Raw genomic sequence first — 18,761 nt, forward strand, 5'->3', positions numbered from 1 at the left:
AGGAACGTATATTTACATTCCTACTGCACGGGGTATGTGCAGTAGGAACGTATATACAGTATACATGTTACTGACGTGAAGGGGTTAAATATCTGCAGTCTGAACACGGATCAACACTAATGTTCTCACATACCAACTGATACTAAATATCTGCAGTGTGAACACGGATCAACACAAATGCACTCACTTCCCAACTGATACTAAATATCTGATCCGTGTTCACACTGCAGATATTTAGTATCAGTTGGCATGTGAGTGCATTTGTGTTGATCCGTGTTTACACTGCAGATATGCTGAACCTTACCAATGTTCCATCCAACACTACTTCATTAACGTCAGTGTTTAATTTGTTTCATCTGTGTGTTGTTCCCCAACCCCCCCTGGTGATGTAGGTGGGTGGGGGTTTATTTTTCAGATGTCATTATCTAAAGCATATAAAAAGTTGTTCATTTTGTTGTTACATTGCCATGAATATGGGTCTTGACCCTGAAACGCGTCGGAGTGTTGATTTTAACCTGTGTGTTTTTTAAATATGCTTCGGAAATAAAGTTTTTTTCTACTTTTGCTGGAGCTGTGATTCTTTTCTCATTTTGGGTACTACAGTATGATTTCTGGTTCTAGTGGTACTGCGGTATGGTTTATCATTCTGGTGGTTCTGCATTATGGTTTCTGATTCTGTTTGTTCTGCAGTATGGTTTCTGGTGCTTTTGCAGTATGGTTTCTGGTTCCAGTGGTACTGCAGTATAGTTTCTGGTTCTGCAGTATGGTTTCTTGTTCCAGTAGTACTGCAGTATAGTTTCTGGTTCTGGTGGTTCTGCAGTATAGAATCTAGTTCTGGTGGTTCCTTGGTAGGGTTTTCTATTTTTTATTTTTAACTAGCAGTTTTATTAAGTTTTATCACAGAAAGATACAGGGCATGTCAGATAATCAAAACACAAGGTTTCCAGTATTTTAATGTTATAGCCATCTTATTTTAATCTATATAGGGGGGCTATGTTCACACAACGTATATTTTCGTAAAACCAGGGCAGTTGTATAACGGACGTGATCATTCTGGAAATATACTTTACATAGCAGTCTATGGGATCCCGGCTGGAGAATATACACATAGTATACACTCCGGGCAGGATCCCTTGCGGCGCCGCAAAAAACTGACATGTCAGTTTTCTGTGGCCGCAAAAACCCATGTCAGTGCACACTGTGGAGCGAGCGGCTTCGGTCACACGCACCATAGTATGCTGTGGGAATTCTGATGTGGGCATGCATGGATGCGCCCACATCATAACTCTGTTGCCCAATAGATCATCCGGCCGATACTGCAGTACCGGCCAGGATGATCTTTTCAGAGACCGGCCGTCCCGTGTCCCGCACGGGTCACGGAATGGCCGGTCTCATACACTGTGGGAACATAGCCCAATACTGCAGGGCTATATGATTCTTTACGTTCTCTTGCATTAGGAGGATATTTTGTTTGGAGACAATACAGAACAATTTGTATCACATTTGCACTACACTAGTTTTTATGAGTGTGCCTCATTGAAGGCTTTTAAAGCCTCTGACATCATCTTCAGATTTAAAAGACCTCATCAGGTATAGGAGAACATTTTGTCAAACTGTAGGAGAGTATAGTTTGTCATTTAGCACATTTATAGTGATATCAATGATTTTTCACAGGACTGCAGAAAACCTTGTAGCCTTAAAGGGGTATCTATAACTTACTAATATAATGTTATCTTTAGTACTGTAGTTCTGGCTTTAGTGCGCTTTTGAGTGATTCACCCCTGACAGGAAGTTGAAAAGTAGTAGAACTACAAAATGTGTATTGTCTACTCATCAGCTCCTCCTCCTCTCCATAGACTACACACCACTCTTGGCTGGATCTTTTCTCTGAGTTCCAGCTCTGCTCTCTGAGTGATTTCACCAGCCCTTATAGCCTATATCATTATCTCACAGATACATATATACGTTTAATAAAACATTTAGGGAGATTGAGGTGTGTTTACAATATGTTGGTGTGTAATGGATAATGTTGCAGAAACACACATACAGGAAGCAAAGGCAGCAGGTGCAATAAAATTAAATTAGATGTTGTACAACAGGTTTGGGGGATAAATAGCAGGACTGCTGTTGGAGGGGAGTAGGCAGGTGATGGAAAGCTAAGGAAAAGTAGTGCATTCTGGGAATCTTATTACTGAGCAACTTTTCAACAAAAAGCACAGCAAGTAAGTACAGACTTAAGACCCCCAAAAACAAATGGATTTTAGTGCTTTCAGAACTGAGGCAGGCAGGTGAGTGATAGTATATGCTTCTGCATTTTGCTTATTTTTACCTGATATTGGTGTATCCCTGTAAAGCAATTTTTCTGCTTTAGAAAAAAACTTATAGCATCAGGTTTTGATACAAAATAGCCTATTACGGGGTTGGGGGGAAAAACAAAAAAGTCTACTCACCCCTAAGATCACATTGCTCCTCTGCCATTGCCAATCTGTACTCAATTATTAGCTGCTCTGATTTCCCCTGCCAGAAGTGCCCTGATGATATTTTCTGGACATTGAGCAAATGATGCTGCAGGGTTGAGTACAGTGATCGGCTTCAGCATCATTTGCTCGATGTCCAGAAAACATCATTAGGGCATTTCTGGCAGGGAAAACCAGAGCAGCTAAGGGTTGAGTACAGGGTTTTTCCCTACCCCTATGTGACAAGGTAAATTGCCATCACTTCCATCGTGCTTACTAAAGCAGAAGTCTTGAGGGTGTTCTCCACTGTATCCACCCCTTCTGCCTTGATTGAAAGATCTCTCCCTGTTTAGGTATAGGAAGAGATCTATCAGTCAAGGCCACTGGGAAGGAAAAGGCCACCAGGTGCTTCCCCAATAGCTTATGGTTCAGTCTTCTTTATGACTAGCATTCTACCTCTATGCTATACTTGTTTTTTTATTTTAACAGACTGATATTAGAAGGTACTCTTGCAGATTTGTTTCCTAAAAAGATTTTTTTCATCCTTTCAGTTGTGTATGTGAGACTGTGATATTTAAATGGTTATAAATGTATTGCTGGTGATATGAGAAACTACTGTAAGGCTCAGTTGTAAGGACCAAAGACATGATAGAGTTAACAAATGTCTAGTCAAGTTGCTGAAATGACAGAATAGACAAAATGTGTAGACTGCAGTTCAGTGAAAAAGGGGAAAAACTATGCACTTGAATAAGAAAAATCAAAAGACAGACTATAGGATTAATGACCATGTGTCAACTGCCTGTCATATTATGTCACAGTAAGCTACTGCACATAGGGATTGTAACAACATAGTAAAATACAGTAATACAGCAGCTGTATACCAAAAACAATCACAGATATGGCGATCACAGCTGTAATGAACCAAGATTATGTTTATTGTAACTCTGAATCTCACGCTCAAGTCTTCTTACCATGACCTATTCTCATTCCATTACACGTACAGTATGTTCTTGCTTTTCCATTTTGCAGCCATTCATCCAATAGTCAGGAGTAACTCTACCAAGTGCACAAAGTAGTGCTCAAAAAACATTTTGTTATGGAAACATCCAATACCCTAGGATTTTCAAGGTCCATATGTGTTCAGCTTTTAGTAGTTTAATATTTGGAATCCTCCCATGGCCATCACACATCTGATTATGCTACATAAACTTACTTACTCATGACCTCCATGTGATGTCTTCTACTGTGAGATTCATCCAGTCAAGAATATTAGTAGAGTCCTGTGCTCTGCTTATCTCTCCTGGGGAAGAGGAAGCTTTATAGGGGCTTTCAATAAGATTCAGCTCTATCCACAAGGGGACACCATGACTTTATTGGTTTTAGGCCTTATTCGCGTATAACTTATTGCACATAAACCTATCCGTTGTTGCAGATCTGCAGTTACAGTTACAGTTCTATTAGACTATTCATATTGTCCTTAGTTTTATGGATCCACAATTCGTGCCACAAAAATTAAGACAGGTCTTTTGGCGGCACATAGAGAGGTAAGTAGTACTGGTTTATTATGTTCTTCCCAGCCCCTGTCTACTGGCAAACTATTATTTTCTTTAAACTTCTTCTTTATCTATATTTAAAGGTTTTCTTGAATTTGCAGTTTTTCCTACTACTTCCTGCTCCCAAGCACCTTGTGGGGCATGTAGGCAGCCAAAACTATATCATTTAAAGAGGACCTCTTTGTTTCAATCAATATTTGCAGAAATCATCAAATAAGTTCTAGAGCATCTTTTCTTAGAACTCCGTTATTCCTCCTGGAAATACATTTAATTGACAGCTAAAGTTGGCATTATACATATACAATATGGACGACCATTGTCTGTAAATGACATTTATAGAATAGTTAGTAATAGCTGGGGGCAGACTAACATTTAATAAAAATGTGTTTGGCCACATCAGATTTTTTCAGCCCTTCTTGGTGAAAAAAAGAATGTATGTCATGATCAGCTGATTTTTTGGGGGGTAATCGGCACGTGTGGTCTGACATATTGTTGGTTTGATCATGGCCGATCAAAGTCCCATGTGTATAGTCATCTTTAGAGGCACCATCCACCCAGCCAGTTGGGTGTATCCCTACACACCCTGGCCCAGATTTATAATCTGTCTGTAAAAAATAGGCCTCACTCGTCTCAGATTGTGTAAGGGATGGATGGTAGGTGGGTCCCATTAATTTCATCACAGTCGACAACACCTGTAACGCCTGGAGTAGTGGATCCACTGGACCGTCACCAGCGATGGCACTAACCTCACCAGGGAGCGGAGTCTAAGGGGCCGCTGGTTTTCACCAGAGCCCGCCGCAAGGCGGGATGGACTTGCTGCGGCAGGCGACCCCCAGGTCGCTACCCCTGGCTTGGTTGCTGGTGATGGCAGGCGAGGCGTGGCAGGAGCAGTAGGCAGGAGATGGTATTGGCAGAGGTCTGTAGTCGTGACCGCAGGAGACAGGCTGAAGACAGGAGCAATAGAGTAACGGGGAAGCAGGAACCAGGAACAAGGACTAGGGACCAGGTAGCGGACAGGAATCAGGAACAACAGGGAGCTGGGCCAAACGCTATGGGAAGCATGTAGAGGCTCCAACACAAGGGACAGGGCATGCTGGGATTTATAGGGGAGTGATTGGTGCAACTAACCAATTAGGGACGCACTGCCCCTTTAAATCTGAGACAGCCGGCGCGCGCGCGCCCTAGGAGGCGGGGACGCGCGCGCCGGCCGGCACAGCGACGGACAGGAGCGTGGAGAGGTAAGGCGCCCCCCGGGGCCGAAGTGACAGCAGCGCCGGGTCCCTGCCTATGGACACCGGCTGCTGCATGGGGCAGTGGGGAGTCGCGGCGGCGGCCCGGAGCACGGGACGCCGCCGCGGCCGTAACAACACCACAGGCACTTTAACTTGGATGATAAACACTCCAGACTGTGGAGTCCTTATCAAATAAAAAAATTAGTTTTTGTCCTGAAGCTTATACATTTAGATTCCAAATTTTTTTGCATTCTTGGATTCATGCTAGACAAAAGAATTTTGCGTCTATCTATCTATCTATCTATCAGATAGATCTATCTATCTTTATCTAACCTGTCTATTCATTATTTCTGTTGCTAATATAGCATCAACATATACAGCTGCACAATTGATTGATTGATCCATCCATCTGTCCATCCATTCGTCTGTCTGTCTATCCATTGATCTAGCAGTCAAAGAAAAAAATGACATGACATTTTAGTACAGCATTAAAACATTGATGAACTGCTGAACGTCTTAGTGCCTCCTCATTGTTAGTACCCACCTAACACTAAGTGTTGTCACTTACCAGGTCTAGAGCATTTTATCTCCTCACCATCCGTGCTAATCAAACGTGTATGAAATGTATTGTCTCATTTGAGAAAAAATACTTCTTGCTAATAGCAATTTGTATTCCAATACCAGCAAGACTTATCTCATTAAATAGCTTCATAAAGATACAATTCATTAATTGATTTAGTAGAATAGTTGCAGATCTGCCTAGAAGCTAGTAATCTCTGCATGTATGTGCATTTGCATCTATATTCCTTAGATAGTGGGACTTGCTTTATGCTTCGGTTTTCTTTACCAATGCAGGGTGTACATTTAGGAGAATCCAAGGTCACAGTATATCTGCAGGCCGAAATATATAAAAGGGGATGGTCAGGATTATATAAATACCAGAGTGCTAAATTGGTGGAATAGGCACATAGATCTCTGTGTATAAATCCCACATATAGAACAGATCTTACAGATGTCTATAAGTATGAAGAAGTACCTTCTTGACTTCCAGAATCAGCTTACAGAGTGAATTGAATATGTTCCTCTGCTGTGCTGTTCTGCTGTTCGGTATGCAAATTAGCAGTTTGGTGCTCTGGGGGCGTACTTTTAAAGGAGAAGTCCGGCGCAAATTTTTAATAAAGTAATCCTCTCCAGCAGCCACAGCCCGCACAGCTCTGGGAGTCAGGTCGTGACATCACCATTTTATCCAGGAAGTGATGCCCTGATGCAGTAGTAAGTGCAGGTAAAAAAGCACTTTATAAGCATTTCCAGTAATAATTGTATATTGGTGATTTGTATAACTTTTGGGGGGCAATACAATACTTTAATTAAAAATTTTGCCAGACTTCTCCTTTAAGTATACAGTTGTTGCCATTCTAACCCCTCTCATCTATCTTTTGTAGCCATGTCTGACCAGGAATAATGTTGAGCCGTCCTTCACGTGTGATGTAATCTAGAGGCCAATGTTAAATCTCAAACTGTAGCATGATACATCCGGCGTGCCGACAGAACTAGTGTGCAAGTGAGAGCTACTGTGCAAGTGAGAGATTTCACATTGGCCACTAGGTTACGTCACAGCTGAGGGGTTGGCTCAGTATTCATGGTCGCAGATGGGAGGGGGCAGGATGGCAATAGCGGTGCACCGAGAGAGAAAGTAATACTGCCAGTGAACTAAACAGCCAGTTTGCATATTAACATGCAAATCACAAGATCCTATTCCCAGAGAACAGTGCAGCAGATGAACGCTTAGTAATGTGCACTATTAGGCAATACCATTAGTTTAACATGTTCAAACCGGGTGGCAGAAGATTTTTTTTTAATTTTTTTGTGATGTTCAATTTTTTTTTTACATTTTTCATATCATTATTAATATCAAAAAAGGACCACTGTAGTTCATACACTGCGTACTGTGACACCTCCTGTTTAGGGATGAGGGAATTTACAGTAATAGCGGAGCTAACCAATTCTCTAGGCTCGGTGGTCGGCTTGTCAGCAGGCTGCCTTTGAACTCTGTGCCACTCCATGTTGCTTCTCCCCAGGTGCCTAGAAAAGCTGGATCCAGTCCTGAGAAACTTCTCCCTGTTTCCCAGGATTGGATCCAGCTTTTTCTGTCACCCAGAGTGGAGCTGCACAGAGAGGCACTGTAAATTCACTCATCCCTACTTCCTGTTCTTTAGACAGCACCTTTTAGCATTTTATGAGCGCACTGAGACAAGCAAGCTTGCACTTTACTACCATCAAAGATTACAGGATAACTTTACTTTTGCATGATAGTATTTTTGTTGTATTTTAAAGGGCTATCCAGTGCTACAAAACAGGGCCACTTCCCCCCCCCCTCTCTTGTTTCCAGATTGGATGGGGTTTAAAACTCAGTTCCATTGAAGTAAATGGAGCTTGATTGCAAACCACACCTGAACTGGAGACAAGAGAGGGGGAAAAGTGGCCATGTTTTTGTAGCGCTGAATAACCCCTTTAAGCCCAAACCAGGAATTATCTAAAAGACAGAAAAGGCGCAAATCTTTCCATAATAGGTTTTGTCTGTGTAGGTTCCTCACCTATTTTTGACTTTTTGGCTTTGGCATGAATACTAATGTAAAATAGTGACCAATATGCGGCCATGTGGATGAAACCCAATGCTGCTAACAGTAGTTGATGGCTATAGCTTACCTGTGATCTGTGCACATATTATAGAGCATGCCCATAACTTTATTACTTTGATTTATAATTAGTCATTCTGTAAAAGGACAGAGCCAGCAAGCAGGAGAAAGGTGTACTCAACTATCAGCTTGTTAGCTCAACAAGATGGTAGAAACATGTAGGTTCAAGATTAACAGCGATTTGTCTTTAAGATGAATGAAGGATAACAGTATTTTTAAGGATTCGCTTATCTCTAATTCCCTTTAAATTGCTTACTTCCTAGTCATTACATTTAAGTTAAAAATTCTTATGGTTTATAAGCAGAAAAGCATTCTCTGGGTCATCACAGCCACCAAGTGCTACCTGGGTAACTATGTAAATGATTGTTATTACGCAGCTTCATAAATTACCCATGGAAACACAAAAACTCTTAATGGATAGAATTTAGTTTTATTTTGTCGCTTGCGGTGGTGCCGGCAGTGTCAGTGAGTAATGCTACAAGCCCATCCCTCAATAAAATATAGAAGTTAAAACTGACAAAGATCACATCATTAGTCTTATAGAGTAAAGGGGTGGGGAGAAAGAAATAGATCTTTGTCTTCTACCATGAATCTTATTTATTCTTTCATTTGTTTTTAAAATTAGGGAATATTCTTCTTTTAAAGGTAGCAATCTGCTCTGAGGGAGGTTAAAGATAAAAGGGTAAACCACTAATAATAGTCTTCTATAAATGATACCTATTGAGAAACATACATTCATTTAGCACCTGTTTTATCCACTTGGCCATGGAAATAAATCACGTTGACAAAAGCAGCTGACTAACCTTGACATGAAAATCTATTCTGAATCATCCGCCTTATTTAAAGGGGTTGTCCACTGGTTGGACAACTGTTTTTCAAAGTGTTTCCCGATGCATCACTCAACATATCTTTATGTATTTGGGGAAAAAAAAAGCTATACTGAGCTGTAACACAGTAAAGCAGAAGAGGCCTAAACCTCATAGGCTTCTAGTTAAAGCCTTGTGGGCCTTGGTGCAAAATTTCAGTATCCCTTCCTCCAGGATAAACACACAGGAGAGCCACAGGCTTCAAAGCTACAACTCACTGTCAGCAGAACAGCTACAAGTTACAAAACTACAAGTTACAAAACTTAACCTCCCATCATGCCCTTCTGACAGCCCATGCTGGAGGTTGTAGTTCTAGAACCTGAAGAGCCACAGGCTGCGAAACTACAACTCCAGTCATGAACTGTCAACAGGGCATGATGGTAATCTCACCTGTCAATGTTCCTGCTGTGCTCCGGTGCTCTGCCCTCTTTTGGTCAGGTCTGCATTCTGTTAAATGGGGGCGGAGCTAATCAATGCTCATTACACAGGAAATGGCAGGAGAGGAGGTACAGGGCTACCAGTGATTTCTGATACAATTATAGGGAGAGAGCAGCCTGCATGATTGCTCACTGCACTCTCGGACCGGATGTCATTATCACAGCTAATTCAGGAGAACTGGAGAATAAAAGGATGTGGTAAGGGGTCTGCTAAATAGATAGATGAGGTCAGCAAATAATAAGCTACTTCAGTACTATGCAAGAGTTATAGAAAGGCATGGAAAAAATGCTGCAAAGTAAAGTGCCTACCATTAGGGAGGCATCTGACTCAAAATGTTTACTCTGCAGCAGGAGAAGAACCCCAAATTAAGTACCCAGGGGGTGATAAGTGGAACAGCCAGGGCAGTGTGGCTTTGTGGATGGTTGACCCTGTAGATCCCTCCTACGCAACCTCATAGTGTTAGTGAATGGGGGTCTGCTCAATGTGGAAAGTCATTGACCCTGGGGAACACTGGTGAATGGTTTCTGGGTTTGGGCCTGTGATGTTATCAAATCTGCTGCGGATCCTGTACATGTGAATGCACCCTTAACACTTATATTTTTAAAACACTCTGAGGGTCCGTTTACACACACAGATTAACTGACAGATATCTGCCAGATGTTTGCAGCCAAAACCAGAGATGGATGAGAAGAGAAATCTCAGTCTTTCCTATATGACCTGTTCCCAGTTTATAGTCCATTCCTGGCTTTGGCTGCAAAAATCTGTAAGATATCTGTCAGATAATCTGTGTGTGTAAACGGACCCTTACTGTGCAGCATTTTGTCCACACCTCCACAGTACTGTTAACTTATTATTGTTATCAGCTTTAGTGCATTAAAATCCTGTGTATATAATGTATCTTATATAGTTTTAGTTTGTTTTACATGTCTCTATATACATCTTTATTCAATAGGAATTAAATAACAAAAGGCAGCAGAAGATGCAATGCGATGAAGAGTTTGCTCTAACAAATCAGCAGTTGACACAGCAAAGGAACAATCTGCAACATCAACTGAAGGATACAGAGGTGAGCCAGGGAATGACAAATTATTTAAAGCAAATATTTTTGGAGTGAAAATTATATTAGTATATATACAATTTTTATATATAGTGTGTGTGTGTGTATGTATATATATATATATATATATATATATATATATATATATATATATATATATATAAATATATAGAGAGAGATATATCAAAGACGATGTAAGGTGATACTGTCTCAGATGCCCCTAGCAACCAATCAGATTCCCCCTTTATTTTCCATCTGTGAGGAATGAAAAGTGGAATCTGGGCAACTGAGCCAGTTTCACTTTACACCATGTTTGATAAATCTCCCCCATAGTTTTTTATTTACATGTATACTTCTGTTCACTGGCACCAGTAAGGGATGACATGGCCCCCTCTGCTACCACTTATGTTTGTTTCGGGACCTGCAGGGCTGTCTAAGCCCTGCAGTTCCTAATTCCCTGGGTCTGCAATCTGTCTGCAATTGCGGATCAACAATTGTGGACAGAATATCCGAATGTGTTAAAGGGGCCTATGGGCCCTCTTACACTGAGCTATAATCTGCCGAATCAGGTAAATTCTGCAGATTATCTCTCTGTGTAATAAAGACAATTTTCAGCCAATAAAAGCGATCATTTGCTGATCATCTCATTTAATCCCATCGGGCACACCTGTACGTGCAATAGTGAGGCATGGGTGACGGCTGATAAGACCACTTAGCCAAACACTGGCTAAGAAGGCACAGTGCTGCGACCAGTGATTGGCTGAGCAGCCTGTCACTTTAGATACCGGCTCAGAAGTTCCAGTGGCAGCTGCAGGGAGAAGCTAGAAGAACACTAAGAGCATTGACTGGTATGTATTATTTTTACACTTAAAGGGCAACTATGGCGTTTTTTTTTTAGCTTATTTAACACAAATAACAAAGTCATATAACTTTTTAATGTGTCTAAATAACCTATGTGGTTCCTTTCCAACCCCCCCACCCCGGAAGTTAAATAAAATATACATACCTGATTACGGTCGACCCAGTCCTCTTTTCCCGGGCGCCACAGCAGGGGGCGGGCCAGGTCTTCATCCTCTTCGGCGTCTTCTGCTAAAGTGAATGGAACATGAAAAGGCTGCTGGTGCACTTACGCACCAGCAGCCTTTTCATTGGCTGGACCGCATCACATGGCTCCCAGCTTGCTCAGCCCTGATTGGCTGAGCTTGCTGGAAGCGATGTGATGAGCTCCAGCCAATGAAAAGTCTGCCTTCGCACCTGCAGCCCTTTTTCTCCCATTCACTTCACACAGACCCTGAAGTGAGGGAGTTCTGAAGACCGGAGCCAGAGGTGACGGAGTCGCGGGCGGCGGGGGATTCAAGTCCCAATCGTCACCGGAGGGATGGGGAGTATGATCTGTGTGTGTGTCTGTGTTTTTTTTTTTTTCCTACCCGCCGGAGTTGTCCTTTAATACAACAAAGTCGCTAACAATGGCCATGCAGCCCTTGCTGCACGATTATTGAGCAGTTGAATTATTGAACAGTGATCTTTAAGTCTAAGTCTGATGAGGATTCTCATTCATTAGAAAGGACACTGTGCATGTTACAAGCACTATGCTGCAGACATTTTCCTACATACAGGCTTTGTTGTATTATTCTAAACCCCATGCACATGCAGATGAGGATTGAGGTTTTGCAATAGCCGGAAAACCATAGTTTGGAGATCACTGCACTCCATCGTGAGAGCATGTTGATTATTTGTTGTTTCACCATACACATCAGTCCAATGTCAGATTTGTTATTATGACATTTCCTAAGATTCAGCAATGTTGGGACTTAATGAGCGAGGTGAGTGCTTAAAGGGGTATTCCTATACCATTAAGGAGTTGGAACCCCATCAATTTGCTTGCTGTCCCCCATTCTTTGGTACAGAATAAGTTAATAAGAAGGAAATACCCCTTTAATCGTCAACCTACTTTGTAACATTGCCAAAGTCACCCTCATCTGATAATCTCTGTCTCAGTCCCAAACTGAGAGCTTCCTGGGAGTTGTAGTTTATTTGCTGTCACTGTACTGAGGATTGCCCATCCCTGATTTAAAGTGCAAAGGTCAAACTCTAACATATTATACTTGACTCTCACGAGTAACCTGCCATTTCTAGTCAGTTGCCTTGGATGTATATAGTAGCTTTCCTTCTCTTGCTTGACGTAGTCTATTAGGTCCATAGCCTTAAGAGAGGGTAAAATAAAAAGCAAAATTGATATTGGGGTCACTGGAGAGACTGCTGTTCTGTTCACTTGCCAAACTAGTGAGGATTGCTTCAGGGCTTTAGGAAAACGACAGAGAAAATCAATAAAGAAAGAAAAAGATTTCACATATAATTGAAATTGCTTGCTTATTACACTTTTGCTCAGCAGATGGCACCTTCTTGTAAATGATGGGTAATCTCAGTCAGTCTATTAGTTACAAGATTGTATCAGCTGCAAGACAGAATTATTTGTAACATCTTCAGACTACGCTATTAATGTGTCAGTAAAATACAAGAAACCGTTTTCATATAGAAGCCATTCGCTTTAATTCTAAAAAGCAGTATTTTGAAATCCAGATCATTACAGCCTGTCATAAGCATGTTATAGGTGGAACGTCACAGTAAATGTCAACTCTTAGCACTGGAAATAGAAATCAAGCAAAAAAAAGAATTTTCTAAAGTTATATGCTGCCACATAGTAACTTTCCATAGCAATTCATAATCCTCGTATAGCGCCACGTTAGACGGTGTTACCTGCTATATAAATAAAGTCTTTTCATATTCCACATTTTTTAATATTCCTTTTACTTTGCTTTTATTTTACAGTTTCCAGATACATTAATAAAAGAGAAACTTAGACAACAAAAGGCAAAGTACATGCAGGGAGTGAGGTGGTTGACTAGTGTGAGCAGTCCAGTCTTATCCCATTATTGGCACCAACCGACCCCTGTATCAGAACTGGCCTTTTCCAGTGATATTTTGCAAATCTGATCCCATTTTCAGTGATTACTTTTCATTGTAATATCGGGAGATTACAGGACAGTATGGAACCCAGGATAAAAATACAAATACCTATTGTTTTTATTGTTTGCAGAATGCAGCCTTGTGATGTTAAGAGTATGGGCTTTTCGCACTTTGAGTGATGCACCTCGTCTGATCAAATAGTGTAGGCATGGCCGCATGGCCACAGGCTGTTAGCCAGCGTGGTGCACTACACATAACCATCTGGCTGGCACTCTATAGACACCTTACCTGTGTGCTATTAGAATACTCAGCACTTATGCGTTTTTTCCAGTACACTAGTGCACATACTTAAGTACCAGGACCTGTGCATTCCCCTCTTTCAACTTTTAGATTAAATACAAGAGTCATGGAACATAGTTTTTGAACGCCCATAAAGATTTTATTAAAGGTCACAGGTTTGCCTGACATCACAAAATGATGAAAAGTTGTGCTTGCGTACTGCAGATTTTCCACAAGAAAAGCACAACTTACAACAGTACCATGCATGTGGATTGTGAATTACAAAACCCCACTCTCACAAAGCTGCACAGCCATAACATTAAAACCAGTGTCCAGTGAAGCAAATACCATCTATTATCTCATGTCATTGATACCTTTCAGGCTGCGTTCACACTTGGCGTTTTTGGCCCTATTTTACCACATATGTGCAATTCTCAGCAAAAATGCTCTAAAAATGAATAGAGCCTCAAGTGGTGGTATATATCATTCTGCAAGTGAACAATCAGTTCTTGAAGTTGATGTGATGAACAAAGGAAAAAACGGACAAGTGCGATGATCTGGACCAACTACCTGCCAAGAAAGGACAACTAGGAAACCAACTACAGCATCATGGCTCAAGGGCGTGTATTAGCTGAGTGAAGGTTAAACTTTCTGGTCCAATCCCACAGGAGAGAAGCACAAATTGCTAAAAAAAAAAGAAAAAGTTAACACTTTCCATAATAGAATAGTGTCAGAACATGTGCATCACAACTTGCTGTGTATTGGGCATCACAGACCAGTCATAGTGCCCATGCCAACCACTATCTCCTGCCAAAAATGCCTGTAGTGGTCACATGGATACCAGGACTAGACTGTGGAGCAATGAGAGATGATAACTGGGTCAATCATAAGAACTGAGTGAATGCATTTAGTAGAGCCCAACATGCCCTAGTGGCGTTATACAGCAGGACAATGTACAAATTGTTTAGGAATGGTTTGACAAATAGCTGAAAGTGTTGATTTGGCCTCTATATTTCCTAAATCTGAATCAGACTAAGCTTCTGGAAATGTCCTGGGCAAGTATGTTAGCAAGGCTCCTTCTGGCAAGAGGACTTAAAGGATTTCCTGCTAACATCCTGGTGCCGAATACCACAGGACGCTTTGAGAAGTCTTGTGGAGTCCATGCCTCAATGGGTCAGAGGTGTTATGAAGGTACTAGGGGTGCCCACTCAATATTAGACCGCTTTCAATGTTATCACTGTCCAATGTATAGTACCATTAAATGTATCATACACATCCCTGGGGAAAATAAAATATTTTCATTGTTTTAATATTTCAGGAGAAAATGTCTGTGGTTTTGGAACAATTAAAGAATACTTTTGAACGTACTGAAAATTTTCAGAAATTAACTGGAAACCTCATACAGAATGGAAATGTGATTGATAAAGCAATAAAAACAACAGAGAATGCAATTGCAAAGTTACAGTAAGTCACTCATTGTTATTTTGTCTCTATAGTTATTAACTGACCTGAGATATAGATAGGAAGAGAAATTCCCATTATTACTTATCTAATAACATTATTTAATTAGGCAGGATTAGATCAAATGCCTTTTTCCAGAAACAATGATATATATATATATATATATATATATATATATATATATATATATACATACATGGCATGTGCTTTTTGACACCAATAAATAAAGAAGACAATAAAATAAGCTCACAGCTCAGCCTCCCCACCCTGTGTAATGGTCATAGACCCTGCGGCTTGCTGTAAAACATGTTTAAATGTTTTTAGATCAGCTCAGGCAAGATGACCCCATAATAATGTACTAACATGATACAATCAGAAAACAGACATTGCTGTGGCAAATGACCAAATCCAATAACATTTGGTACCTAATTTTACAATATGAACTTACATTCTTTTCAATATGAACAATATGACTGCAGTGTATGAACTACATGGTAGGGTTGAAACATAGCTTTTATTAATGCTACATATAAAATTGCCTACATTATTGTAAAAACCCTCTGCAATATACATAAATGGACACAGTGATGATTAAACATGTGTGTGGACTAGAGATGAGCGAACCTCGAGCATGCTTGGGTCGATCCGAACCCGAACTTTCGGCATTTGATTAGCAGTGGCTGCTGAACTTGGATAAAGCTCTAAGGCTATGTGGAAAACATGGATATAGTCATTGGCTGTATCCATGTTTTCCAGACAACCTTAGAGCTTTATCCAAGTTCAGCAGCCCCCGCTAATCAAATACCGAATGTTCGGGTTCGGACAACTCGAACCCGATTCGCTCATTTCTATTGTGGACCTAATGGTCCCTAGTATGGCTCTCCCTTTTTACCTATGCTGATATGGGCGCCCCCAGATTAAGGGCACTATCCCTCTCTGATATAATGTCCTCAAGTTCCTAGTGGGGAGATTCAGGTACCACAATTTTGGATGAAGACACAAAGGAACATCACCTGGTTATCAGCCTTCTCAATTGTCTTAATTGTTGGACCAGATTAAAGACACCCACTAGGTCATGTAAGAGTATAACTGTCTTAGTTCAGGATAGCTGCCGATTATCCTGCGCATACAAGGAAATAACAATTTTTCATATCCCAGTAAATTCCTATTGGTTCATCAGGAAATGTATATTCCAGTGTCCGATACAGATGTAAAGGATGCCAGGACTGACACCTGCATCACTGGCAATAAATATTAATCTACAAATGTCTTCTGTCTCATTCGGTATGAATTATAAATGAGAATTGAATTTGCTCAATGTCCAAGATGAAGGTAAGGATAATGAACAACCCGGATCATCAGAAGAGATGAAGTGTGAGTGTGAGGCATACACATCGCTCTTAGCCATGCAGCTGACAGCACCTGAATCTCCTCACTAAGGACCCGAGGACAGTAAACCAGAGGGGGATAGTGACCTTCATTTGGCAAACCTATATCAGGGCATATGTTTAGGTAGTCAGGGAGAGCCAAACATACGTTCACATGTGTGTATATATATATATATATATATATATATATATATATATATATATATATATAGTTCTTTATTTATATAGTGCAGACATATTATTCAGCACTGTCCAGAGCTTGTCATCAGTTATGTGTGATCATAGCCATACTCAAGGAACAAGAGCTGGGACCATGGATTATAATGGGGAAACCTAGTGTCTTATATGAAGCCAACTATAGCAAATAAGATCTCAAAGGTCACAGCACTTGGAAGAACCATAGTTGTAACAATCAGTTACCATTTGGATCCCCAATTGAGTCTGTAAGTATGTCACAAAAGTAAAGGGTGGGAAATCAAGGTTAGATCAAAATACAATAAATAGCATTAATAATAGCTAGGAAGGGGATATAGTGATGGATAATAAGAAGAGCTTATTAATGTATTAGAGTCATGTTAATGTTATTGTTATATTTATTTAAATATTTACAATTGTACTTTATTTTTTAAAAGGCAGAATTACAATCTACAAGAGCTGAAACTGAAAGATTTAAAGGATACATCTGAATATCTGGAACAAGAAATAGAGGCGTATACACAACGCATGAAGACAGAGGGTGAGGACAATGATGTGCAGATACAGATAAGGCAGAAGACGCAGAAACAAAGCTCAGTAAGTGGCCTCATATAATAAGTTCTTATTATTATGTCATAGTGCCATTATCCAAAGTTCCTTTTTTAGGTGCAGTACATTTGGCATACAGAGAAGTTTAATACAGAGCATATGAATAGAGGGTACAATAAACATGGTCTTACTGAGTAACAGAATGGTCCAGAGGGCCCTGCCCACTAAGGCTGACAGTCTCAAATTCAAAAGTTGCTAGATGATTTCCTTTGCTCACTACATGGCAAATAGTATATGGGCAACTGGGCATCAAACCCAGGCTATAACACTAGAATATACACTTTGTGAATGATCTGCTTTCGATCTTGGAATATGGATATAGGGAGTATATTCAGCCTCAAAGGCGCTAGCAACATAACCTAAAGTTATTCAAAGAAGTAGAGGTGAAGTCTTTGTGAATGTCCCATACCAAAAACTATTTAATTTTGCATTTGTCGTGTAAACCCAGTCAATGGCCTTTCCAACACCTGCCACAAAGTTGGACACATACAACTCTCCACAGTGGAATTATTCTGTAGTATAGATTTCCCTTTATTGGCGCTATAACATCCAGCCAAGGCTCTGAAACACAGCCCCAGAACATTAGTATTTCTTTACCAAAGTTTTGAGTTAGCACTTCACATTCCACTCATCTGGAAACACCAAGGCTTGTCTGTAAGTTAGTGGTCAAGTGCCTTTAAAGAAACATTTCAACGACATACAGTAGAAAAAAAAAGAACTTTCTGCAGCCCCTGCAGACTTCCCAGAACTGACCGTGGCCTGACAGTGCTCAGACTATACTACTTCAACCACAGAGTTCTGTAAGTTCTCTTCTTCTGTGTCTGCAGCTACTCTAGCTCAGCCCAATACTCCTATAGGGAAATCATATCCACCCACCGTTCACTCTCCATTCTGTGCTAAGCAGTATAGCGCTGGTAACTTTCACCAGTTTATGTCCCCCATGACTGTGTTAGGTGTTCCATACAGAGTGCTCAATTGCTACTCTGTTCCATACAGAGTGCTGGTGCATTATACTTTCTGAACCTTCAGTCCACCAACACTCAGATAATGGACAAGTCCGTACCACTGAGGAACTAGGGCAATTGCCCTCAGTTCACCCTTGTGCCTCTATTGGAGAGATCCCAGGGCTAGTGACTTTACACAAGCCAAGCATATGTCTACTTGAGCTGAGCCTGAAGAAGTGCAAGTTGCAAAATGATCATAGCTCATACTTGTGGGGTTGCGCCTTTTGTTTGTTCTGCACTTGACGTATCTTTTGTTACGGGGGGGAGTGCTGTTCATACTCTTCTGTTGTGAATCACATGTCTACTGGACACAGCACACACTCGACCCTTTGGTACAAAAAAAGATAATACAGTGGTACCTTGGTTTAAAAGTAACTTGGTTTAAGAGCATTTTGGTTTAAGAGCTCACAGTTTTTCAAAATTGTTACTTGGTTTAAGAGCATTGTTTTGGTTCCTGCATTTCTCCCTGTACTGTGTGAGAGGGGGAGTTGGGGAGGGGCATGGTCTGCACAGGGTGGTCTACAGCTCTGTACTCTGACCCAGGAAGTCTCCCTCTCCAG

At 40.8% G+C, this 18,761-nt stretch overlaps 1 protein-coding gene across 8 annotated transcripts in view; it reads left to right on the forward strand.

The window, feature by feature from the left end:
* The window catches only part of CCDC178 (coiled-coil domain containing 178), a 272,005-nt gene that overhangs the window by 89,099 nt on the left and 164,145 nt on the right, over positions 1 to 18,761 (forward strand). For all 8 annotated transcript variants that reach the window (XM_069957651.1, XM_069957652.1, XM_069957653.1 and 5 more), the window contains 3 exons: positions 10,194 to 10,307; positions 14,863 to 15,008; positions 17,026 to 17,185. In XM_069957651.1, the coding sequence (XP_069813752.1) occupies positions 10,194 to 10,307; positions 14,863 to 15,008; positions 17,026 to 17,185 (420 nt within the window). The remainder of the gene's footprint in view (positions 1 to 10,193; positions 10,308 to 14,862; positions 15,009 to 17,025; positions 17,186 to 18,761) is intronic.

The sequence above is a fragment of the Dendropsophus ebraccatus genome, chromosome 2, assembly GCF_027789765.1.
Source record: "Dendropsophus ebraccatus isolate aDenEbr1 chromosome 2, aDenEbr1.pat, whole genome shotgun sequence".
In the NCBI taxonomy this organism is placed as follows: Eukaryota; Metazoa; Chordata; class Amphibia; order Anura; family Hylidae; genus Dendropsophus; species Dendropsophus ebraccatus.